Source organism: Mytilus trossulus, chromosome 12 (assembly GCF_036588685.1).
Source record: "Mytilus trossulus isolate FHL-02 chromosome 12, PNRI_Mtr1.1.1.hap1, whole genome shotgun sequence".
Taxonomy (NCBI): Eukaryota; Metazoa; Mollusca; class Bivalvia; order Mytilida; family Mytilidae; genus Mytilus; species Mytilus trossulus.
In genome coordinates, this window is record NC_086384.1 from 42,396,656 (window position 1) to 42,423,813 (window position 27,158).

Sequence of the window (27,158 nt, forward strand, 5' to 3'; positions counted from 1 at the left end):
CACAGCAAAACATTATTATGATGGTGTAATTTTATCGAAATTTGATAAGTTTTGATAAGAATTTTCTCACGTTTTTCCTGTGATTATTTTGAAGTCCGAAACATTTAGAAAACACATTCTATTATCGGAAAATGGATATGCAATGATAATGAGGAAAATATAAAGCATGTAGCGCTTGTTGTTTTGGCGCGTGAGGACATCAGTGCTAACGCAAATGCCAAATGTGTATCGATCTTAACCTTCATCTGGTAAAGGAAAGCTCATTTTCAACTACAAATGGGTTCGGATGAAGATTATGTGTACCAGCTGAGGAGGACAGGGGCAGCTGCGTCATATCCCAATATCAAAGATGTTATGAAGTGAGTTTCTGGCAGAATTTCAGTCTACAGAAAATATATATGCTACCTTCATTAGCCTTCAGTGTTATGTTTATGTCCCAAATACCTATAATTTGTCATGAATATGAATTTTTTTATTGTTATGTGGGTTCGTGTTTAGTGGAATTAAAACCAATGGCTACAGGAGCTAGCTCCTGGGGTCAATCCACGGTCGATCCCAACTTGGGGCGCTGGAATTTCAGTACTATAAGAAGGGTGATTTTCACCCTCTCACACACACCGGAGATTAAACTAGAATGGGTACTTTGGGGGCTGTGGTTGGTCACTGTGGTCCCTGACATTGACCTGGAGATCAATCTATAGTTATCTCTTCGGTTTGTCTGTACTGGACGAAAAGTTGGTTGGTTTTCTTGGAGCTCTTCAGCTTCCTCCACCATAATAACAGGCATTCCCTGTGTCTCCTAACACACTCTCTGAGTTGGGTTTGGGATTATCCTGGTGGTGGGTTGTACATAAAGTTAGTGACACATCTACATTAATCCTGATAGGGAGTGTACCACAGATTCCACTGTACCCTTGCAGCAATCGAGGGGTGCTCCCTTCACAGAGGGATCTTCGTACATACATAAATTCATACATACATTGGCAAAATCATACACCAACTTTGAGTTTGTCTGCAATATACCTAAGTCATTTATATATATAAATATGTCAGCCATTACTAGCAGTCTACAAAGCCTTTTTAAACAGGTACAACAGATCAAGGGTGGGAATGTGTGGAGAGGGCATGTAAAAAGATGCGAATGAGAATGGGAACGAACATGATTTTGGGCGATCAAACACAGCAGTACCCATATAACATGTATAATATTCCCGTCCTGTGAAAAAAAGTCTGTCATAACATGAATACAAAAGGGACAGTTGAATAAAATTGATAGTTCAAGTGCAGGAAAATTGATGTTCGTGTGTTTCAGATTCCAAAAAAGTAAATGAGTACTGTAAGGACCTGCCAGACAGGTTAAAAAAACGTATAAAAGCTGTCGAATAAAAAATAAAGAATAGACATAATCTTAAACTGCAGAAAGCATATGTCATGTATGTTTTCTAGAATTTGTTTGAATAAAATTTCAAATGAAACAAAATTTTTCAGTAGTTCCAAATTTCTTCCAAACAAATTAAAAAAAATATTTATATATTTCAACTCCTGATAGTCCAAATTTTAGTTATGTCAAATCATAATCAATTCCAAACCATTCTAAACATTTCAACAAATAACACATTTTCTTAAGGCTTGTATGCAGACTTCAGCAAAACCATGAAACAAATTATCCACAAAAATGTTAGATTTCCTTAATCCATGAACAGTGGTACCCAAGAAAATAAATGAATACACAGTATGATAAATGCAAAATTAGTATAAAAAAAAGGGTGTGACATGTTAAACAATATCAGATAAACAACTAGTGACCTGGATCAAAATGTCATTAAATGAAATAATGTTCACAGGTAAATAAATGTAATTTGTTGTAACATGTGTAAGGAGTACACTACTTGGAGTAGGAAACTACTTTTAACAAAATAAATAAATTTGTTGTTTATGAAACGAGCATGACAAGAGCAGATGTGCAATTTACTGTCAAACTAAATACTTATTGTATTAGAAATGGTGAGACGAGAAATAACACAAGGTAAATAAACATTAAAAATATCAAAATGCATTACAAATTGTATCAACGGGTCAAAAAGTCAAATTAATCCAAAAGTATGATTTGAGAATACTTTTCCTCACAGTATGACAGTTACTGAAAGCTAGTTAAAATTCATCTGTACAATATTATTACATAAAAAAAAACGTTTGAAAAGAAAACAAATTTATATATAATTAGCTATTTATATATTAAGTTCTAATTTGTTAATGACAAAATCTATATTTGTGTCACTGAAAACAATGTTAATGATCATCTTATAATATTACAACATTGATAAACTTTATTTATACAAATGTAATATATGAATAAGTTTGTTTAAAGGTTCGATGAGTTTACAAAAAAATGTATTTCCATCACATAGTGATATCCACACTGTCAGTACAGTTTGTTTTAAATTTATGAGTTCATATCTCTTTGGTATCTTTTGCTTCTCTTTTATAACACTTGTCCAGAATAACTAATTATTTTTAAATTGCATTTACAGGTTAAAGATGGGGATTACAAGATTTGGACGCAGCACAGATAACGATTATTATTTAGATTCTGCAAAACTGAAGAATTTCATTTCTCGTTCTCATGCTGAAATCCATGCCAAGAAAAGTGAAGATGGCCAGTATGTGTTTGTACTTCACAATAAAGGACTTAATGGTACATTTATCAATGATATCAAGGTATGTGTTTGTACTTCACAATAAAGGACTAAATGGTACATTTATCAATGATATTAAGGTATGTGACAGTGTTTGTACTTTACAATAAAGGACTTAAGGGTACATTTATCAATGATATCAAGGTATGTGTTTGTACTTCACAATAAAGGACTTAATGGTACATTTATCAATGATATCAAGGTATGTGTTTGTACTTCACAATAAAGGACTTAATGGTACATTTATCAATGATATCAAGGTATGTGTTTGTACTTCACTATAAAGGACTAAATGGTACATTTATCAATGATATTAAGGTATGTGTTTGTACTTCACAATAAAGGACTTTAGGGTACATTTATCAATGATATCAAGGTATGTGTTTGTACTTCACAATAAAGGACTTAATGGTACATTTATCAATGATATCAAGGTATGTGTTTGTACTTCACAATAAAGGACTTAATGGTACATTTATCAATGATATTTAGGTAACTATCTCTATTGTTCACTTACTTTGAGAGCTGAAAACAAATGTGTTTGTTCACAAAATCCTGACGTTGCTGTCATAAACATTTTGCTTAGGATTTTGGTATTCAATCAAACAAAAAATACTGGATTTGGTGTTTTAAGTATAAATTTTGTGCTCTGAGTACTGAGCAAAGTTTCATGACCCAGAGTTCACACCAACTCTATGTTCAGGGTTGGGTGGTACTGGTAAATAGTCCCTAGTTATTACAGTTATCTGCCTGAAAATCAAATTATGGATGATTTACCCTCAAGGTGGCATTTCATTGAGGGAGGGTAAAAAGAAGAGTGTGGTCAAGTTTTAAATACCTGCAAACCAATGACAGGGTAATTATGTGTTATCCTTGACCCTGGGTCCTTCAATATTTCTGTCTTTCTATCCTCCCATCTGTCCCATTTTCAAGCTCAAGCTGCATGAACAGTAGGGACATAAGTGTCCTCAGACACATTCTCCTTTTATTTAAGACAAAATTTATTTAAATGATAAGTATATATGTAGAACAGACCGTGCAAGGGCTGTATAGCCTGTCAAGGTTGTTAAGAACATGAAGAACTTCAATCATCATTACAAGCAAAATGTTGCATGTTAAGTGATACAACTTTTTTCAACTTCCAAATTGAGTTTCTCTGAACTCCACAATATTATAATTTTATTTCAGATGAATCAGTTTATTCTGTTACAAGAAGGAGATAAAATAACATTTGGTCATACAAATGGATTTAAGTTGGAACCAGGTCAGAGAGCCAATCAACCAAACTCTGAATTTGAGTTTGTGGTAAGTTTTTCATTAACCATGTTAACATTGATTATGAAAGCAAGAAAAATGAAGATGTGGTATGATTGCCAATGATACAACTCTTCACAAGAAATCAAATGACACAAAAATTAACAACCATAGGTCACCACACAGCCTTCAACAATGAGAAATGGCAGCAAAATGACAAATGAAAAACAATTCAAATGAGAGAACTAAAAGCCTGATTTATCATTTTGTTTATGTACAAATGACAACCACTGAATTACAGGCTCCTGACTTGGGACAGGCACATACAGAATATAACAGGATTAAACATGAAAACTTTAAATGAAACTGTATGGTACTCACTACTCAGATAATTTTGGAAAACATAGCAGTATCAAAAATGTATTTCACACTCCATACCTGCCACAAAATTTTCATGGTGGAATTTAGACGCAAGAGGAACTTATGCTGCTCTTTTTTTGTGTTAAGTGTTTTTTATCTTCTACTTTATTGTTTGAATGAGTATACATGTAAATGTGCCCTTATGACTTATTTGAATACTAGTGTTGAAATGTCTAGCTGTTTATAAAAACTTGAAAATTAATCAACAGACTAATTATGTTTTCTTAAACCGTGATGTCATAACATATATAAAAGTAGAGTTTCACACCTTGAAATAATTTACAAATCTTTTTACATGTAACAAAATGTGTCAAAAGTCAACTATTACAATTAGATAATAATTTTATTGCTTTTACCATGTTTGCTAAGGTCAATATTTAGGTTAAGATATAGCAGCTTCTTATCTTTCTCTTATTGCCACGATTATAATGCCGCATTAAAAAAATCATTATTTCCACTGTCTGTCGATATACGTGTACATATTTTAAAAATATTTTAATGCCTACCTTAAAACAAGTTTCAGTCATTTTGGGTATTGCACCATTTAATTTAAGTCCAGATAATTATGTTTGGCACTGATTAGTTGGAAACATTTCTATGTATCTTTATTTAAGAGTATATAAAATAAAATATTTGGAAAATGAGAAAATAAGTTCTATCCACCTACCGTAGTATTTTTCAATTGACCTAATAAAGGTAAATGTATGTTCACATTTGCTTGGAATTTTGTAAATTTTAAATTATAATTTCTTCTTTGTAGTTTGAGAAAGTACCAGCCAGATTCGCAGAGGCTGATTCAACCTCTGAAGTACGAGACAACAAAAGACTCAGTTCTCCAGAATCAGATCACAAGAAATCTCCCAAATCACCGAAATCCCCATCAAAACTAAAAAGACAAAGTGATATTAATTCATATTTAAGTAAACATTCAAAAGAGTCAGAAAAATTAGAAATCAAATCACATGACTCATCACATAATTCCATGTCACCTGACCATAGATCATTCGATCATGATATGTCATCACCGGACGCAAAATACTCTGAGCGAAGCATGTCACCACTAATTCCGCAGAATGCACCGAGAGAATTATCCACCTTAGTTATGAGCATGAGCGAAGAAGAGGAATACGAGTCACCAGCAGACGTCAAGCCAGATATTTTTGAAACAAAGAAAAAAGGACGGGAATCAAAAATTTTCAATTATGCAGAAGATTCGGAAGACGAATATTTTGCCATGGAAGCGAAAAGTGTCCCTATAAAAACTAAAGGAAAACGAGGGAGAAAAAAGTCTACTACACCTGTACAAGCTCGAGCTCCTAAGTCTAGGAGTCCACCGACAAAGAAAAAAGTCATGATTTCCCCAACAAGACCTATTTCAAGAGATAGCAGGTAAGTCTGCTGATGCTATATTTGCTTGTACATAAAAATGAAAGTAAATTGTAAAAACAAAAAGAAAGGTACCATAATTAAGACATGTCATTATTCCAAAATAATTTATGTCGGAGGTTTTACAGCAGTGTTCTCCCCAGGCCCTTAAATGAGGGCTCCAATAAGTTTGATTTTCAGGGTGATACTATCTGTCTTACTGCGATGCTATAATTTTTGTCGGTTTTTCTAATTTTTTCAGTCAAAAAATCGTAAATCAGTAAAGGTTTAACGACTTGATAAAGCATTTCTTAGTGGTATAAAATTCCAGTTGAAATTGATCAGTTCAAACCAGATTGTTTATACCACATAATTGATTTACCTCATGTTGTTTTGTTATAATTATCATGTTTATGACAAATTTTTAAATTAGAAGTTTAGGAATTATTTTTTTTATTAAAATTTAAGATAAAAACTGGTTCAAATAATAAAACAGTATATATTTAATTAGTTCTTGTTAATTTTATATCTCCTTATGACATGAATCCTTTCTTATACTACAATCAGCTATTTTACTATACAGATAAAGCTATACAGATAAAGCTATACATATAAAAGTTAGCTTTATACGTCAATGACCTCAACTAACCTATAAGCCCTGCCTCCTTAAGGGAACTACTGTATTTCATCAACAATGTCACATCAGGACCATGACAACGTAAAGTTACAATGATCAAACTTTTATGTCTTCAAATTGGTTATTTATATACCATGTTTATCAAATGTTATTAATTAAGTTCATTTTCTCTTTCTTATTCCTTAATATGTCAATGTCTTACCGCCTGGACTACGCTCACAGGGAGATCCCCCAAAATGGTACCCCAAGAGGGAAATTCAAAACACTTTTTTTTAACAATTTCTGTTACATATTTATTTCATTTTTCATTTTTTTATTATTTCAGTATAAAGACAATATACGTATAGTGTCTTGAAATATGAAATTTATTTGTATTCGGCATGAAACAGGAAAATGCTCGGTAAAACCTCGCATTTTCCCGTTTCTAAGCCACGTACAAATAAATTTCAGATTTCAAGACACTATACATGCTATACGTATATTGTCTAAATATACAACAATTTTCCATGTAGATCTAGAAAGTTTTTTAAATTGAACATTTTTTTCCCATTATGAATGATATACATTGTAATTTTATTGATCATTGATTTTATAAAACATTTAATATCTATTAAATTCCGCGAGGTGAACCAACGCCTGTGAAATCGTTTTGGTAGAGTCCCTGAAGTGGATACCTTGGTATGCCGGGTTGTCAAATCATGCAAATGAATGCAATCCTTAAATAATAATTAAAATTGACAACAACACATCAAAAGATCTGCAATTTTATTATCTATGTCTACATGTTTCGCCTGCAAGGCAGGCTTCATCAGGACAATTTTTATACAGAAATTGAGCCCCTGAAGTACTCAAAGTGGTGCATTGAATTTGACGTCGTCATGGTGAGAGAAACAATGAAAAGTGAAAGTAGCAATACAGAGTTATAAATAGATAAGATAAATATAGAAAATTAAAGTTTGTATACAATGTAACTTGAGTTCATTTTACTATTATATGATACATGAAATTGTTCTAAAGGCTTGGCATCTAATAGGACGAACTTCCCATGGTTCCTACCACTTCACGGGCTTCTCTTCCAACCTGGCCATAGTTGGAGGTTACTACTTCCCGGCGCGTCGGCAACAATAGGAAGATTATGATCGCCGCTGTGGATAATAAAATTGTCAAAAACTGTTCCTTTGTTAATTATTTGGTGACTATATAATTTTTGGATCGTCTGCAGTAGTTGGTCTGTATAATGGCATAGTTGTGAATTCCTAGTTCATTTAAGATCGGCGCCCATGGTACGTTTCTTCTGCAATCATTTATATCTGCTATCATTTATAGATGTATAGGTGGTATCGGACATCTTGGTCATCTTGATTCAGTTGTTATTTCGTTGTAAGTATGGAATATTCCTTGGTCCATGTATATGCTGGTGGCCTGTAGATCGGCGCTGTTAGCTTGGCGGTTCCTTTCGGATGCAGGGGTTCACGATTAAATAATAAATTAAATTCCGCAAGGTGAACCAACGCCTGTGAAATCGTTTTGGTAGAGTCTTTGAAGTGGATACCTTGGTATGCCAGGTTGTCGAATCATGCAAATGAATGCAATCCTTAAATAATAATTAAAATTGACAACAACACTTCAAAAGATCTGCAATTTTATTATCTATGTCTACATGTTTCGCCTGCAAGGCAGGCTTCATCAGGACAATTTTTATACAGAAATTGAGCCCCTGAAGTACTCATAGTGGTGCATTGAATTTGACGTCGTCATGGTGAGAGAAACAATGAAAAGTGAAAGTAGCAATACAGAGTTATAAATAGATAAGATAAATATAGAAAATTAAAGTTTGTATACAATGTAACTTGAGTTCGTTTTACTATTATATGATACATGAAATTGTTCTAAAGGCTTGGCATCTAATAGGACGAACTTCCCATGGTTCCTACCACTTCGCAAGGCTTCTCTTCCAACCTGGCCATAGTTGGAGGTTACTACTTCCCGGCGCGTCGGCAACAATAGGAAGATTATGATCGCCGCTGTGGATAATAAAATTGTCAAAAACTGTTCCTTTGTTAATTATTTGGTGACTATATAATTTTTGGATCATCTGCAGTAGTTGGTCTGTATAATGGCATAGTTGTGAATTCCTAGTTCATTTAAGAATGGCGCCCGTGGTACGTTTCTTCTGCAATCATTTATATCTGCTATCATTTATAGATGTATAGGTGGTATCGGACATCTTGGTCATCTTGATTCAGTTGTTATTTCGTTGTAAGTATGGAATATTCCTTGGTCCATGTATATGCTGGTGGCCTGTAGATCGGCGCTGTTAGCTTGGCGCTTCCTTTCGGATGCAGGGGTTCACGATTAAATAATAAATTAAATTCCGCGAGGTGAACCAACGCCTGTGAAATCGTTTTGGTAGAGTCCCTGAAGTGGATACCTTGGTATGCCGGGTTGTCAAATCATGCAAATGAATGCAATCCTTAAATAATAATTAAAATTGACAACAACACTTCAAAAGATCTGCAATTTTATTATCTATGTCTACATGTTTCGCCTGCAAGGCAGGCTTCATCAGGACAATTTTTATACAGAAATTGAGCCCCTGAAGTACTCAAAGTGGTGCATTGAATTTGACGTCGTCATGGTGAGAGAAACAATGAAAAGTGAAAGTAGCAATACAGAGTTATAAATAGATAAGATAAATATAGAAAATTAAAGTTTGTATACAATGTAACTTGAGTTCCTTTTCCTATTATATGATACATGAAATTGTTCTAAAGGCTTGTCTAAGCTAACAGCGCCGATCTACAGGCCACCAGCATATACATGGCAGAGTTGGGGTAATTGTAATTGTAATCGTTAATCAGCTGTAATTGATTACAATTTTTCAAGTAATCATTGTAATCATTAATCAGCCAAAAATCTGATTACATGTAATTTAATTTAATCAATTACTTTTCAAAATACCCTGTAATCCTGATTACTTTATAATTACATTCTGATTACAATGAAAAAAATCTTAAACTGTGTTTGTGTTCAATAAAGGAAACTTTTTGTTATTCTTATTCAATTTATATTGAACATGTGAAAGATAGTTTGGTTTACTTTATAAAGCATGTTGATATATATGTATACTTCAGTAAAAAATAAACTGTTACAGTATTGAAAAGTCATCAATAGGTCCGAGACCACAATTGTCGTCCCTTGATTTTCGTTGTTCACGAATATAGTCCCTAGTGTTAACAGTGGGTTACTTGCCAATAATTTTTATACCCCTTCCAAATTTATTTCTCCATGTTTAATGCCTCAAATTGTAAGTAGGGGGGTGAAATTACACTGTACAAAAATTTGGGTCCAGAATTTTACAGGAAAGTAGTGATTCGGTCCAGCTGAAAAAGGTTAAAAATTAGCACTTCGGAAGCTGTCAAAAGATTTCAAGACACCCTAAACACAAAATTGTCCATATTTTGAGTTTGAGGCGATGAAGTTTTCTATAATTTTGATATAATTTGTCCCAAAAGTAGTACAACACACTGTAAAAATTTCATTGAGAAAGCGCAGGTGGGATTTTTTTAATTTTCATTTATGTTCTAAAAGAAATGCACTACGAATTAATTGTGTTCTCGGACCTAAGAGGTGAAGTCTGTAAAAATAGAATCTGTAATTTTGCAACTTCCCTAAATGATTTGGTGGTGTCAATTTGTCAAATAGCATGAAACTAAAGGATTTAAACTTTTATTTTATAGAATATCTGCAAAAATGACCAATTTTGGCATTTTATGGTCAAAATAGGCATTTTAAGGCTTTTTCAATATTGATGCATACATGGCATCCTGACTTTCTATCTGACAGGTTTTCATGTGTCAATACTTGTGTTTCTATGCCTTTATCAAGTTCTTTTACTTGTTTATGAACTCAGAATCTACAGAAAAGAAGATTATCTCAGACAATATGTACAAAATGTGTTGTATAAATGACCCTTGTCTAACGCCCTGTTTGGATGAAGTCAAAAGTGGGGTTCTTGGTATATAAAATTTGAAGTCCACAATTAAGAACTCACTAAATTTGTATCCAAAGCACTTTACAATGTCTATTGTACCTGTTCCATCTCACATAATATCTTTTGTTTCTTCTGTAGGATAGCAAGTGGTTTAAATATAAGCCTGTTGAGACTTAAATTACATTCAAGTATTTCATTAAAAAGGCAAAAATCTTTGTATCAGACCATACTCTCTGTAAGAAAAGTTAATTGCAAGAGCCTTTTTGTGCTCAGATTTGTTGTATCATGTCACATGAGTATAGAAATGATAAAAAAGACACAATTTTATATTTCTTATAGCCTCAATATGCATTTTTAAATGTAAATATGTGGCACGGCCTAAATTGACCCTTATTTGTTTCCAGTCTTACTTGGCTTAAGACCCTTTTAAACTAATATGATATGTTATTTGTGACTTTTCTTTCCATTTAAAGTACATTCAATACATATGTAAGGATTATTTATAACCAAAAAGCTTCACAAATTTAAAATTGCTGGAAAATATTACATTTTCATGTAAGGCCCCTTTCATTGAAAAACCTCAATTTTTAGGCCCAGGCTGATATAAATTTCACTTTTGAATAATTATGCTAAGTCTGATAAATCAAATGAGTACTCTATTGCTTTAAGTACATAATAAATGATGTATTAGGGCATTTAAAATGTATTTTTTTGCAACATTTTAATTTTCAAAGCCCATAATGTTGATAGTTGAAATTATTCAATTTTAACATCAAAATTTAACACGCAAAGATGAGTATTGAATTTAATATATTGTCTATAATATATATCCTATTGTAATGAAACTTTGCAAGCAGTGTTATAATTAATTAAGCTTTGGTCATACCAAGTTTTTTTAAGATTTGTCAACTCTTTCTATCCTATTAGGTCCGAGACCACAATTGTCGTCCCTTGATTTTCGTTGTTCACGAATATAGTCCCTAGTGTTAACAGTGGGTTACTTGCCAATAATTTTTATACCCCTTCCAAATTTATTTCTCCATGTTTAATGCCTCAAATTGTAAGTAGGGGGGTGAAATTACACTGTACAAAAATTTGGGTCCAGAATTTTACAGGAAAGTAGTGATTCGGTCCAGCTGAAAAAGGTTAAAAATTAGCACTTCGGAAGCTGTCAAAAGATTTCAAGACACCCTAAACACAAAATTGTCCATATTTTGAGTTTGAGGCGATGAAGTTTTCTATAATTTTGATATAATTTGTCCCAAAAGTAGTACAACACACTGTAAAAATTTCATTGAGAAAGCGCAGGTGGGATTTTTTTAATTTTCATTTATGTTCTAAAAGAAATGCACTACGAATTAATTGTGTTCTCGGACCAATAGCCTAAAAAGAGACATATAATACAATTATATATGTTTCTGGCCTTAGTAAAAGATATTGTACATATATTCACAATTTTAAGATGTACATATATATTTGATAATAACTGTTATATTCAAGTAATACCTTTCTTTTAACCCTTAATTATAATCTTTTGTTAATGATGTGATTTTTGTCAACATTGAATTGACAGGTAGGAAACCAATTAAGATTTGTTTTTATTGCAATTGCAATCTCAGTATAGCTGTAGGACAATAAATATGGTAAAAGATAAATCAGACTTGCGATCATATACTAATTAGCACAAAATGTATTAAAATTGGACAAATATCTTGTTTAAAATAGACAAATTTTTGTATGTATTTAGACTGGACATGCAAAATGCAATGATTTTTAGCACTTGTATATTGTTTACTATTTGATTAAACCGGTAACTTTATTTCATCCATATTTTAACTCCCATAAACAGCACCTTGAAACAAATATAAATTACAGTTTAGAATATGTCAGAAGACAAACAGCAAACGCTTTTTAAAAAGCTATATTCAATTGAAGTAAAAATAATTCAGAGATTAATGATGATAAAGTTCAATGGGTCGACATAACCAGTGACACAATGTTCATGTATGATTTTGTTTGATAGCCTTTTGGTCATGACTGTTTGTCTCTAATATTTAATTAACTGTGCATTTGTATTCAGATATCGCAGATCAAATTTATTCGTTCTTTGTGTAATCATACGTTTTTTGATTGAGTTAAGTCTGCTAATTGATATTTTATTGTATGTTTTTATATGTTGTGATGTTATGCTATTGTTTCAGAAAAAGGGAGAAGGTTTGGGCCCATTAAAACGTTTAATCCCGCTGCAAATGTTTGCACCTGTCCTAAGTCAGGAATCTGATGTACAGTAGTTGTCGTTTGTTTATGTAATATATACGTGTTTCTCGTTTCTCGTTTTGTTTATATAGATTAGACCGTTGGTTTTCCCGTTTGAATGGTTTTACACTAGTAATTTTGGGGCCCTTTATAGCTTGTTGTTCGGTGTGAGCCAAGGCTCCGTGTTGAAGGCCGTACTTTAACCTATAATGGTTTAATTTTTAAATTGTTATTTGGATGGAGAGTTGTCTCATTGGCACTCACACCACATCTTCATATATCTATGAAGTGAACTTTTGATGTTTATTAAATAGATGAAGTTTGAAGTTATCATTTTATAATATAGCAAACACAATACTTTCTAAAAAATGCTATAGTTATATATTAAAGGTTTATTCATTCACATCATGCAAAATGTTTTTTTTTTTTTTTAATTCATTGTAATCAGATGTAATCATGATTACTTTGCCAATGTAATCATTAATTTAATCAGACACTTTCAGAAATGATGTAATCATTAATTTAATTTAATCGTACAAATGACAAAGTAATTGTAATTTAATCAATTACATTGAAAGTAATCGGACCCATCTCTGATACATGGACCAAGGAATATTCCATACTTACAACGAAATAACAACTGAATCAAGATGACCAAGATGTCCGATACCACCTATACATCTATAAATGATAGCAGATATAAATGATTGCAGAAGAAACGTACCACGGGCGCCGATCTTAAATGAACTAGGAATTCACAACTATGCCATTATACAGACCAACTACTGCAGACGATCCAAAAATTATATAGTCACCAAATAATTAACAAAGGAACAGTTTTTGACAATTTTATTATCCACAGCGGCGATCATAATCTTCCTATTGTTGCCGACGCGCCGGGAAGTAGTAACCTCCAACTATGGCCAGGTTGGAAGAGAAGCCTTGCCAAGTGGTAGGAACCATGGGAAGTTCGTCCTATTAGATGCCAAGCCTTTAGAACAATTTCATGTATCATATAATAGTAAAACGAACTCAAGTTACATTGTATACAAACTATAATTTTCTATATTTATCTTATCTATTTATAACTCTGTATTGCTACTTTCACTTTTCATTGTTTCTCTCACCATGACAACCTCAAATTCAATGCACCACTTTGAGTACATCAGGGGCTCAATTTCTGTATAAAAATTGTCCTGATGAAGCCTGCCTTGCAGGCGAAAAATGTAGACATAGATAATAAAATTGCAGATCTTTTGAAGTGTTGTTGTCAATTTTAATTATTATTTAAGGATTGCATTCATTTGCATGATTTGACAACCCGGCATACCAAGGTATCCACTTCAGGGACTCTACCAAAACAATTTCACAGGCGTTGGTTCACCTCGCGGAATTTAATTTATTATTTAATCTTGAACCCCTGCATCCGAAAGGAACCGCCAAGCTAACAGCGCCGATCTACAGGCCACCAGCATATACATGGACCAAGGAATATTCCATACTTACAACGAAATAACAACTGAATCAAGATGACCAAGATGTCCGATACCACCTATACATCTATAAATGATAGCAGATATAAATGATTGCAGAAGAAACGTACCAGGGGCGCAGATCTTAAATGAACTAGGAATTCACAACTATGCCATTATACAGACCAACTACTGCAGATGATCCAAAAATTATATAGTCACCAAATAATTAACAAAGGAACAGTTTTTGACAATTTTATTATCCACAGCGGCGATCATAATCTTCCTATTGTTGCCGACGCGCCGGGAAGTAGTAACCTCCAACTATGGCCAGGTTGGAAGAGAAGCCTTGCGAAGTGGTAGGAACCATGGGAAGTTCGTCCTATTAGATGCCAAGCCTTTAGAACAATTTCATGTATCATATAATAGTAAAACGAACTCAAGTTACATTGTATACAAACTTTAATTTTCTATATTTATCTTATCTATTTATAACTCTGTATTGCTACTTTCACTTTTCATTGTTTCTCTCACCATGACGACGTCAAATTCAATGCACCACTTTGAGTACTTCAGGGGCTCAATTTCTGTATAAAAATTGTCCTGATGAAGCCTGCCTTGCAGGCGAACATGTAGACATAGATAATAAAATTGCAGATCTTTTGAAGTGTTGTTGTCAATTTTAATTATTATTTAATATCTATAATTATTTAGATGAATATTTAGCACTTCAAGTTATAATTCATGTTTTATTTATTTTTAAATGATATTCCAGTATACATATACTGTTTATTGATTCACTTCTTCAATTTTTTTACCAATAATTTTCTGACTCAATGCATGTAAACATAACACATGCACAATACTAGACATAAAAACTACGGTTACTAGAAATATTTGATTTTGACTTAAATAAGTCGAAACATGTATTTATTATAAAAATGATAGTTTCTCACAAGGCCCTTAGTAAAATTTAAACAACTTTTAATTTGAAATGTTACTTTAATTGAATACTCAGATAAAAATTGAACAATATAAAAAGAACATTATTTACAAATGACCATTTATACTACAGTAAAATCCAAACATAGTAACGCACCGCACAAATGAGCAGTTCTCTTTCAAATCTCACCACTTCTCCCTATCAGTTTCAAAAAGAGAAGTCACTTCTCCCTATAATTCTGAAGTAGTGTGAGCCCTGTAATAGCCCTGTTTTTTTTCTGTAATAGCCCTGTTTTTTCTGTAATAGCCCTGTTTTTTCTGTAATAGCCCTGTTTTTCTGTAATAGCCCTGTTTTTCTGTAATAGCCCTGTTTTTTCTGTAATAGCCCTGTTTTTCTGTAATGCCCAGTTTGTTTGTATTAATTATAAGTCCAGTTAAGGTTTATAATAAACAGTCATTTTTGGCAATAATGTACTTAGTTGGTTAATAAATATAGATTAAATTTATGTATTACTGAAAAATTATTACACCAGGGTTTTCGATATCACAAACTAGTCAAATTTTTTACTAAATTTTATCATCGGTATAAAGACATCATTCGTAAATATAGCTCAACATGCAGACTTTTTATACGTTCAGGTATTTCACATCCAATTTTTTATGGAAATATTCTTTATAAAGCACAAAGGTGTCAGTATTCACCTCAGAAACTTACAAAACCTTTTAATAGACTGATTGAGAAGGGATATAATTACGATACTGTTGTCAAGTCATTAAAGATTGCATATTTTGGCGTTAATATTGAGTCACTGATAAGGTCTTTGTGTCGGAACTAAAGACATTTATTCTTATAACAGTTGTTGGCATAACACGGGTTATGTTCTTCTCATATATGTTATGATGGTATAATACTAAACCCCTAAGGGGAAGAATAGTGCCTGAGGTTCATATGATGAAATCATAATCTTTCAGTCAGTTTAATTGAAGTCTGGAGCTGGCATGTCAGTTAACTGCTAGTAGTCTGTTGTAATTTATGTATTATTGTCTTTTTGTTTATTTTCTTTGGTTACATCTTCTGACATCAGACTCGGACTTCTCTTGAACTGAATTTTAATGTGCGTATTGTTATGCGTTTATTTTTCTACATTGGTTAGAGGTATAGGGGGAGGGTTGAGATCTCACAAACATGTTTAACCCCGCCGCATTTTTGCGCCTGTCCCAAGTCAGGAGCCTCTGGCCTTTGTTAGTCTTGTATTATTTTTATATTAGTTTCTTGTGTACAATTTGGAAATTAGTATGGCGTTCATTATCACTGAACTAGTATATATTTGTTTAGGGGCCAGCTGAAGGACGCCTCCGGGTGCGGGAATTTCTCGCTACATTGAAGACCTGTTGGCGACCTTCTGCTGTTGTTTTTTATTTTGGTCGGGTTGTTGTCTCTTTGACACATTCCCCATTTCCATTCTCAATTTTATAATCATTAAGTATAACTCTTTCAGCAATATAGATTATCATCTTACATCATTTATACAACTTTATTTATTAGTTACCTGGTAACTGTAAATTCCCAAATTATTGTGTGCATTTATTATTGCCAATTTGTCAGTTTAGATTTAAATGCTTTTTTGATTTTTACGATTTTTGAGAAAATCTTGTTTAATTCATATAAAATATTTCAAAATGCGAGTTTATATTAATGTGTTTACAACTCTGTCGTATTTTTTGCAATAATTAAAACCTTGCAATAATTTCTGAATTTACAGTTTTTTATTTAAATGAAATTTTTCAAAGGGAGGCAGCCTATTACTAAATAGTTCACACAAATCAAATCTCATGAACAGGTTTGACTAAAACAAAATGTGAAACTTGGAACTCCAAGTAAAAAAATGTACTTTACAATATATATGCAATAATCACTCAGGCAAGATAAGATTGTCAAAATTTCATTATATATTGTATACTTAACAGCCCTGAAGTGGAGTTACCTTCTCCTGGAAGTGTCAGTAGCATGTCTCGCCATAGTGACCATAGTGATGATGGTCACCATAGTGATAAAGATCACAATGACAGGCGTGACAGCATGGACAGGTGTGACAGCATGGACAGGCGTGACAGCATGGACAAGGATCCATTTACTTTTTCAGATAGTGACAGTGATTCTAACAAAAGTAGGTTTAATTTTTATTTTTCTCAAAAACATAATGCAACAAATGAAATAAAATGATAATGTTTACAAAAAAAGCTCATTGAAATATCTTGCCTTTCAAATTGTATTAGGTTAGAGTAGATATCTTATTAGACAAAACCACCTCCATGGGGAAAAAATCAAAACCCTAATTAAAAGTAAAAAAAAAACTGACAATGCCATGTCAAAAAAAGAAAAATGACAAAACACTTACATGTATCATGTGTATTAGAAAACTAATGACTGGGCAACACATACCACATTAAAACCAGGGTGAACTGTAAAAGCTGATTTTTAAAGCATTTTTCCTAGAATGGAACTTGTTAATTATGTGTACCTTTATGATGTCATTTACCATATATAGACATGTTAGAGGGGATCGCCTGTATCCCTGCACTTTTAACGTTCATCAAACGTCTTAGCATGCTTAGTGATCGACATTGTGTGCAGGATTAACTAGAAAGTATGTTTGTTGTGTATTTACTCACAATTCTCTAATGACAGCAGTGCTGGATGCCAAGTACTGTGAAAGTACTTTTATTTGTGGGGAACCAATTTTCATGGTTTTCGTGGATAACTTTATCCACGAATATAAGTGTCCCAACGAAATAAAAAAAACATTGTCCAAATCAAGACATGGAAAGATCCCCATGTAGGTTTGACTTCTGATATTGCCAAATCTGAGAATACTATGATATTAGTCACATGGAAAACGCATTTGAACTACAACTGCAGACAGGATTATACCCAATGGCATTCAATCTTTAAAAACCTAAACTATACAACTTATGATCTTTTAATTCTCATAAACAAATATTTTTGATCCATGAAAGACAGAATTCCAGTATTGATATGCTATGCTAAAGTGTTCATTTTATATCCTCATAATTCTTGTAAGTATGGGAAATAAAAAATTCACACTGTGCATGCTTTTAATAGGAATTATTTTTAAATTAAAGATACGTTTATAGCATTTGTTTAAATAACTGTTTTCTTTAGGTGACATGTTTATGGCATAATTAACACCTTTGATGGTATTTATCTGTTGCATGTGTTGAGCACTCTATCTCTGGTAATTTAGTGTGATCACTACGATTTTCATGTGTCAATGTTTACTTCACAATTTCCTTTAATCCAGACAATTTGTAACCTTCGTTTCTAATGGCTTCAGTTTTTGATTATTTTTTTTTAAGAAAACTAAAATCCAACATTTTAAAAACTAACAAACATGGAAATGTTGCTCAAACCACGAAAATTGATACCCACGAACTAAAGTACTTTCACAGTATGAGAATTCAATTTGCCAATGAATTCGTGCAATATAGCATCATAGTTTTCCAACCACTCGCTCAACATGGGAAAGGAAGTGATGATGCCACTAAATCCAAAGTTTTTGATGAAAATCCATCAAATTCAAAAGTTGTCTATTATGTTTGATATCATCAGTTTATGTTCATGTTAAAAATCATGTATTTGCTTGTAGAGAAAGGTAAAAAGGCAGCAAAAGGAAAACCACCAGCTAGTAAAAGTAAAGGGCCAGGTCCAGGGCCAGTATCAGGTTCAGGAAGGGGACGGGGTCGAAAAGCCAAGACTGTTCAACCAAAGATTGAACCGAAGATTGAACCGAAGATTGAACCGAAGATTGAATTTGACATTGCAGATGAGGATGAAAAACCTGCAAAAAAAAGGAAGAAGACAGCAATCTCACCGCCATCACGGAAAAAGCCACCAGCTTCACCCCCACCCCGGAAAAAGCCTCCAGCCTCACCATCACCCCCTCCTAGACCACCAGCTTCGCCCTCACCCCCACCACCACCCCCTCCCAAATCAACAGATAAAGGTATATATAACATAAAATAGAAAAGAAAACTTAATATGTTCTTCTGTTTCATGACGCAGAATAAAACTTGAAATAATCTGTTCTTATTTCTGTTTCATTGTGCTCAAGGAAAATTAAAAGTTATCTGTCTTTCTGTTTCTTTGTGCAGAAGAAAACATTTTTTTTATTATAGACCGCAAAAATTGAAATTTTTGTGGTCATATTTTGGTATCACGTTGGCGGCGATGTCGTCGTCGTTGTCCGAAGACATTTGGTTTTCGCACTTTAACATTAGTAAAAGTAAATAGAAATCTATGAAATTTAAACACAAGGTTTATGACCATAAAAGAAAGGTTGGGATTGATTTAAGGTGTTTTGGTCCCAACAGTTTAGGAAGTAGGGGCCAAAAAGGGCCCATATGAGCATTTTTCTTGGTTTTTCGCACAATAACTTTAGTAGAGGTAAACAGAAATCTATGAAATTTTAACATAAGGTCTATGACCATAGGCGGATCTAGGGGGACCATTGTGGGCCAGTGCCCCCTCTTTCGTGGGAAAATATTGGTTGATTATATAGGCAATCATTGAAGCATGACTGGCGGCCCCCCTTAGGAAAAGTTCTGGATCCGCCACTGATAACCACAAAAGGAAGGTTGGGATTGATTTTAGTAGTTTTGGTCCCAACAGTTTAGAAATTAGGGGCCAAATGGGTCCAAAATTAAACTTTGTTTGATTTAATCAAAAAATAAATTATTGGGGTTCTTTGATATGCCAGATCTAACTGTGTATTCAGATTCCTAATATTTGGTCCTGATTTTCAAATTGGTGTACATTAAGGTCCAAAGGGTCCAAAATTAAACTTAGCTTGATTTAAACAAAAATTAAATTCTTGGGGTTCTTTGATATGCTGAATCTAAACATGTACTTAGATTTTTTATTATGGGCCCAGTTTTCAAGTTCGTCCAAATCAGGGTCCAAAGTTATTATATTAAGTATTGTGCAATAGCAAGAAATTTTCAATTGCACAGTATTCCACAATAGCAAGAAATCTTCAATTGCACAGTATTGTGCAATAGGAAGAAATTTTCAATTGCACAGTATTGTGCAATAGCAAGAAATCTTCAAATGCACAGTATTGTATTATATTATATTTGGGCCAGGTTATCAAAATTGGTCCACATTGAGGTCTAAAGCAAGGCTACCAAAACAGTCATATATTCTGTTCAATTGTATAATGTTCGATAAAAGTCCAGCTGGGCAAAGCATGAAACGTTCATCTACCTTTTTTTCACTGTTTAAGTTTTCAAGGCTTTTTTGGTCATTTTAACATAATTCACAATCTTTTTGACCCAAACTTTTGCCTTTAACAGCCACACATTTCCAGTCATAAAAGTGACATGATGATTAATTACTATCAAAACAACCCCTACTTCAATACTTTCTAATTTTAATCTAGGCTTAATAGTTGTTGGACAGCTGAAAACTACCTGTTCAGGTGACAAGTTAACTATTTTCAGTACCACACATCATATGAATTAATCGGTCTATTCAAAATTATTTTCGTACATTATAGGGGTTTGTATCAAATTGATTTAGTCCAAAAGATTAAAATTATAATAAATACATTTTAAACATGATTTGATGAAACATTTAAAAAGGTCTTAAATGAAAAATCGCCAGCACTACATTGTATGAACAAGAACACTTGTGCGCATGTGCACAGGTGGGAAATTTAATTATGCATCCTACATTTCTTCAAAAATGCTAAAATTATCATTGATACCTGTATCTAATGTTCATTTCAAGTATTTTGGTGAAGAAATAATGTGAAAAGAGTTTCTACACTCTGACAGTTGTGCTTTGTAAACATACACAGATATTACGTATCCGTTTATGGTCAATGTTTTACCATTGTCAAGTCAACATCCAGTTTAGGAAATGTCACTTTAAAAACAAAAGTAAAATTTTTGACAACTTCATTTTGCACAAATAAAGAGTCTAGGTCAGATATGAGCACACTGATGTGCACACTTTGAATGATGGGCTGCCAATTTTAACAGTTTACGTCAGAACATCAAATTCATATCAAAGTAAAGTTTAAGGTGGTATGGGAGTCTAAAATAAAAATGATAGAATTTGTTTATACTTTGCCAAAATATAGTATCTATTGATATATGTTGAAAAATATAATAAAAATGATAGGTCACCGCGCATTTTCTCAAGCTACAGGGAATGACAAAATGACACATTTTGTATGGATTATACAGGAAAAAACACCATTTTGTGATTAGAAACTAAACAAAATGATAGAATTGTTAAATATTTAAGGAAAAGATAGCTTTCAGACAATGCTTTGAGAATATCAAAATAAAAGATAGGGTCACAGTACGTTTTTTCCAGCTAAAATGTAAAATAGGAAAATTCCATGTAGAATCCTTCAGAAAATGCACTGTTTAAGATTTACCTCCCCTTAAATTGACAATTTGATTATTTTTTTAAAACAACCAAAAATAATCAACATTTGAAAAATTATTAATATCGATAAGTTATATTCTTATAAATTGGTTCTTTTAAATGAAAATTCACATTAAATATCTGCATTTCTGCATCAAGTTTTGCAAAAACGATAGAAAATCTGGACCTTTGGTTCTCTGTTTTTTACAATCCAAGATGGAGGAAGACACCCATACCACCTTAATATTGTTTTTATGCCCCACCTACGATAGTAAAGGGGCATTATGTTTTCTGGTCTGTGGCTCCGTTCGTCTGTCTGTGCATCTGTTCATTTGTTCGTCCGTTCAGGTTAAAGTTTTTGGTCAAGGTAGTTTTTGAAGAAGTTGAAGTCCAATCAACTTGAAACTTAGTACACATGTTCCCAATGATATGATCGTTCTAATTTTTAATGCCAAATTATAGTTTTGACCCCAATTTCATGGTCCACTGAACATAGAAAATTATAGTGCGAAGTTCAGGTTAAAGTTTTTGGTCAAGGTAGTTTTTGATGAAGTTGAAGTCCAATCGACTTCAAACTTGGTACACATAATCCCTATGATATGATCTTTCTAATTATAATGCCAAATTAGAGATTTTACCCCAACTCCATGGTCCACTGAACATAAAAAATGATAGTGCGAGTGGGGTATTCATGTACTGAGGACACATTCTTATTTAATCTAATGTCAACCATAATTTCCTTTTGTGACTTGCTCTTAGGGATTAAAATCGGGAACAGATATAAAATGTCCAGCAGGATAGATAAATGTCCAATTTAAAATTTTTAAGTTTATAAGTTTAAGTTCTTAGACCACATTCATTCTGTGTCAGAAACCTGTGTTGTGTCAACTTTTTAATCACAATCCAAATTCAGAGCTGTATCAAGCTTAAATGTTGTGTCCATACTTGCCCCAACTGTTCAGGATTTGACCTCTGATGTCGTATAAAGCTGTGCCCTGCAGAGCATCTGGTTCCCCATTTATGGGCATTATGTTTTCTTGTCTGTTCCTCCATTTGTTCGTCTGTTCGTTCATCCGTCTGTATGTCCCACTTCAGGTTAAAGTTTTTGGTCGAGGTATTTTGATAAAGTCCACTCAACTTGATACTTATTACACATATTCCATATGCAGTCGGGGATTTAACTCTATATGGTTATTACAGGAAAACATATGCAACTATTACAGTCTTATTAATGTTCGATAACTCTGCATGTGACTGGTTCAATTAGGATTTTTTTACTGGTTACCTGATGAATTATTAAAAGAAAATTGAAAAATATATTTAGTTCACCTCGGTTTATATCCATTCGATGTCTTCTTTTGTGAATATAAAATAATATTGCAAAGAATTTCATTGATAATCGGACAACACTAACCGGCATAGGTATTGTCAAAACATGCATCTACATGGGTATTGTCAAAACTTTCATCGTGATTAGGTGCCATGTTTGTTTTCTTTGATCACGTTGATGTTATGACTTAATTAATATCTCATTAATCTAGCTATGTCTAAGGCTATTCTAATAGTTACAATAACGTGTCATATTTAATTGCAATATAAACAGTGAAAATAAATTGAATTATGTGCATTAACAAAATAAGTGTCGAACATCCTCTATGTTTGAAAATTATTTGTTCGCCATTTTTTCAAAATTTTATAAAAATAACAACAGGCTCATGTTTAAGCTTGATAAAAAGGAACCAATGTTCGATTACATGCTGCTTTAAGGTAAGACAATGACTGAAAACGCGAGCATCCAACAGTTATTTAATTTTCATTGTAAAAATCGTACAAATTATATTTTTACCATGTCGCCCCACGCTGTCAATCTGGTCGCCATCTTGAAAAATAATAGCAGATTTTCTGAAAATAGCTTATTTTCAAATCAATTTGGAAGGGACATACTAGAAAATTAAACTATTCTATATACGATATTTCAAATATTTATGAATATAATAATAAGCACAAAGACCCACAATTATTCCATCTGTTTTGTTTAAATCGCAATTTAAGGCTAAAGACGACAGAAAAGCCAATATTTATCGTAGTTGTATGATTCAACAGTGTGAACTATCGAGACAACAAGACAAATTTTTAAAAGAATTTGGAAGGGAGAAGATCAAAATTTAAACTATTCCAAAAGGAATATTCATATTACTAAATATATGAGGAATTACTACAAAGACCCACACTTTTAGTATCATGAACTTAAAGTAATGTACTTCATCGATTCCAGAAAGTCCCTATGCATTTCTATACAATTTACTTGGGCTTGATACGGGTGATGTGTGACGTCACAAAAGTCACATGATGACTGCTATAGTTGGATATGTAATATACATTTGTTATTGTGGACTAAAAAATCAAAGAACTGTGATAACATATATGTATGTTACATGTTTCCAAGGGACAATATACAGCATTAGTTTAGTTAAAATCAATAAGAGTTCTATTGATATTACTTTTTTCTATATGTATACTTAACTATTTAAAGATATAACAGTTCATAGTTTGCCTGCACAGTACACCTATATGATATTACAGAAAAAATATGCCTGTAATAACTAAAGGGTGTTATTACAGCTTCTCTATATCACTTCAAATCATTTGCTCAGACATAGATCATGCTTAATTACAATGTAGTTTAATTTATTGTACATGTTGTAAGAAATAATGACCAGAGCATGTAATGAGGTTCTGTGCAAGTTTCTTAGTAATTCCCAAGTGTCTTATATAATAAGTTACATTCCTTTAATAACTAAGCCTTGTTATCACAGCTAAGTTTATCCCTTATAATTAATAGAAAATAATAGAGTGGATGGGGCATTCATGTACTTTGGACACATTCTTGTTTTCTTGTTCTTTTGTTATATAGTGCAGTAGTAGAAACCCTAAAATAACATGTTATATAGTGAAGAAGAAAACTTCAAATGAATTGTTCTTCTATTTTTAAGTCCGGAAGAAAAGACAAGGTAGACAACCTTCAGGTGCGGAAGGTTATTCTGAATTAGAAGATGGTGTTGAATGGTACGAAGAAGAAAAATGTGCCGCAGAGAAATGTAAACGACCAAAAAATAAAAGAGTAAAATGGGTAGGTATTGGTTTTAATGAGTAAATAGTATTGGTTTTAATGAGTAAATAGTATTGGTTTTAATGAGTAAATAGTATTGCTTATGAAATGTTTTATGAAATTGTATTATATTCAATTTTATGCATGTAGGGCTTTTCAGAATTAATTGTAAAAAGGAGGGGTCAGAAGGCCCTTTGATTTAAATTTATATAGATATAAGAAGATGTGGTATGAGAGCCAATGAGACAACTTTTATCCAAGTCACAATCTGTAAAAGTAAACCATTATAGGTCAAAGTACGACCTTCAACATAGAGCCTTGGTTCACACTGAAGAGAAAGCTACAAAAATGTATAAAGTGCCCCAAAAAATTACTAGTGTAAAACCATTGAAACAGGAAGACCAACGTTCTAATCAATGTAAAAAATGAGAAACTTATGCATTAAAGGAATGACTAATATTTTTTCTGTCTATGAAGAAATAACATAAAAAATTTGGTGCACACTGAATAACGTGTGTAGCGGGTTATTTAACAGTGTGCACCACATTTTTTATGTTATTTCGAATAGACAGAAAAAATATTACAGTCATTTCTTATAATTTAATTCAAAATTCCATTTTAAACCGTAGAAAACCATGAAAAAACGTTGATGACGTCACGGTCACATGACTAAATTATGTCTATTGGCTCATAACAAAATAACGTCAGCCATTCAGAAGACGCCTTACATCAAAAATTAAATCATTAGTTAATAGAATTATTTTATGAAATGTTTTATAGAATTGTATTGTATTTAATCTTTTGCGTCAGTAAAAGAAATTGTTACTGACATTTTTTTTTATAAAATTGCATTACATTTAATCTTATGCATTTTGTGTATGAAATATAAAACTGGTTTTTTTTAGTTAAATTTTATAAAATTATTTATGAAATCATACCTTAAAAAATTCAGAAGAATACTTCTTATTGCAAGCAACATATGGAAAATAACAAAATTTACACCAAACATGTGCACATCAGAATAAACACACAATATTTAATGAAATTGTATTCTATTTAATCTTATGCATTTGTAAATCTAATTATTTATGAAATGGTTTAAAAAATTCTATTTTATTTCAGGTGCAATGCGATCTCTGTGATGAATGGTACCACACTGTATGTGTTGGCTGTCAGTACGAATCAGTTAAGGATCAAAACATAGAATTTAGTTGTGGATATTGCAATTGACCAGTGTTTTCAGGCTTTAAAAAGACGTTTGTGGATTCTTAAATTGAAAAAAACAGAAAACAGATAAAAGGAAAGACTATAGTTTAAAGATGAAAGAGAAAAGTAATGAAAGATTAGACTTTCACGAAAGAAACAATGAATTTAAAAGTGCAGTAGAACTTTGGTATTTTTATCATTTAAGGGTCATACTTGTTTCATGGTGTTTATAGATACATGTATTGAATATGGTTAATTGGAAAAGTTTGAATTACATGTATTTTGATATCTACGATACAGGACATAAATTATTTTGTTATTTAAGAATTGAATACTTTTTATTGAAAATTTATTTGATGTGAAAGTGTTGACCGAAGAACATTTTGCATGAAGCATTGAAGCATTGATTCTAAAAATGTGCTTGACACTTTTACAACCCTGTAAAATTAGGGTTATTTCAGAAAAAAATGTAGGGGGGGGGGGGGGGAGTTGGAAGGCAGTTTTTGTCAGCACCTGCCACCCAGACAATTGTAACTGAGAATTATAGTGCATTATAGTGTGAAAAGTTGCTCTGATATCCATCACCCATGTATTATTAATACAATGTGCCTTCCAACCCCCCATACATTTTTTTCTGGAATAGCCCTTATGAAAAGAAGTATTCAATACTTATAAATACATTGTTTTGGCTAGAACCATGATCATACGATTTCTATCAAGTTTTACTTTTATGTACCTGTGTACTTTCAATTTATAGTGGAAGCTTATGTCATCATGAAAATTACATTAAATTTGAAATGAAGGTTGATTTCAGAATGATGCAGGATTGATGTAATCCCATCATAATAATGAATTATAATGAAACATACATGTAATGTAATTATTTGAGGTTAAAAAGAGTATATTAGACAAATATGATCTGATGCTGCTCAGAGCTATAAAGGTTGTAGGCATTCCAATTGAATTTCTAAAATTTCAAAAAGGAATAGCAAAACTGTGTAATAATAAGTAGCTTTCTACATCAAATATGTATTCAAACTTTAAATTTCTTCCTGTAAATAGGTTTTGATATTGAAAATGGCATTCACTCAGGAAACAGATGAAAGAGCAAAACAACTATAGAAGTAAAAAAAACATACAGTTTTTGCCTATTTATAAACTTATTTATACTGCTTTTTACAAATAAAACTGACAAAATTAGTAAATAACATTTTTGTTGATTTTGTCTCCTTAATCAGCTTCAGTTATTTCTTTACAAAACTTTTAAATAATACATCATATATCATGAAGAATACTTCTTACTGCAAGCGACATAAGAAAACTCATAAAATTTACATCAAACATGTGCAC

General features: G+C 32.4%; 1 protein-coding gene across 3 annotated transcripts; it reads left to right on the forward strand.

Annotated features, from left to right (window-relative positions):
- Positions 1-27,158, forward strand: LOC134692118 (uncharacterized protein C01G6.5-like). 3 transcript variants are annotated; one of them, XM_063552539.1, is made up of 9 exons: positions 1-359; positions 2,532-2,660; positions 2,719-2,776; positions 3,885-4,001; positions 5,131-5,759; positions 17,005-17,204; positions 18,705-19,061; positions 24,487-24,623; positions 25,725-27,158. In XM_063552539.1, exons 1-9 carry the CDS (start codon positions 277-279, stop codon positions 25,830-25,832), a joined length of 1,818 nt encoding a protein of 605 aa, XP_063408609.1. In that variant the 5' UTR covers positions 1-276; the 3' UTR covers positions 25,833-27,158. The 3 variants fall into 3 exon arrangements, with proteins under 3 accessions (XP_063408609.1, XP_063408608.1, XP_063408610.1); XM_063552538.1 differs by lacking the exon at positions 2,719-2,776 and having other exon boundaries at positions 2,532-2,718; XM_063552540.1 differs by lacking the exons at positions 1-359; positions 2,532-2,660; positions 2,719-2,776 and adding an exon at positions 2,867-3,130.

Coding starts and splice junctions, on each gene's coding strand:
- LOC134692118 (XM_063552538.1), top strand. CDS start 277: ATGGGTTCGGATGAAGATTATGTGTACCAGCTGAGGAGGACAGGGGCA. Junction 360..2,531: donor AATATCAAAGATGTTATGAA/GTGAGTTTCTGG, acceptor TTGCATTTACAG/GTTAAAGATGGGGATTACAA. Junction 2,719..3,884: donor CATTTATCAATGATATCAAG/GTATGTGTTTGT, acceptor ATTTTATTTCAG/ATGAATCAGTTTATTCTGTT.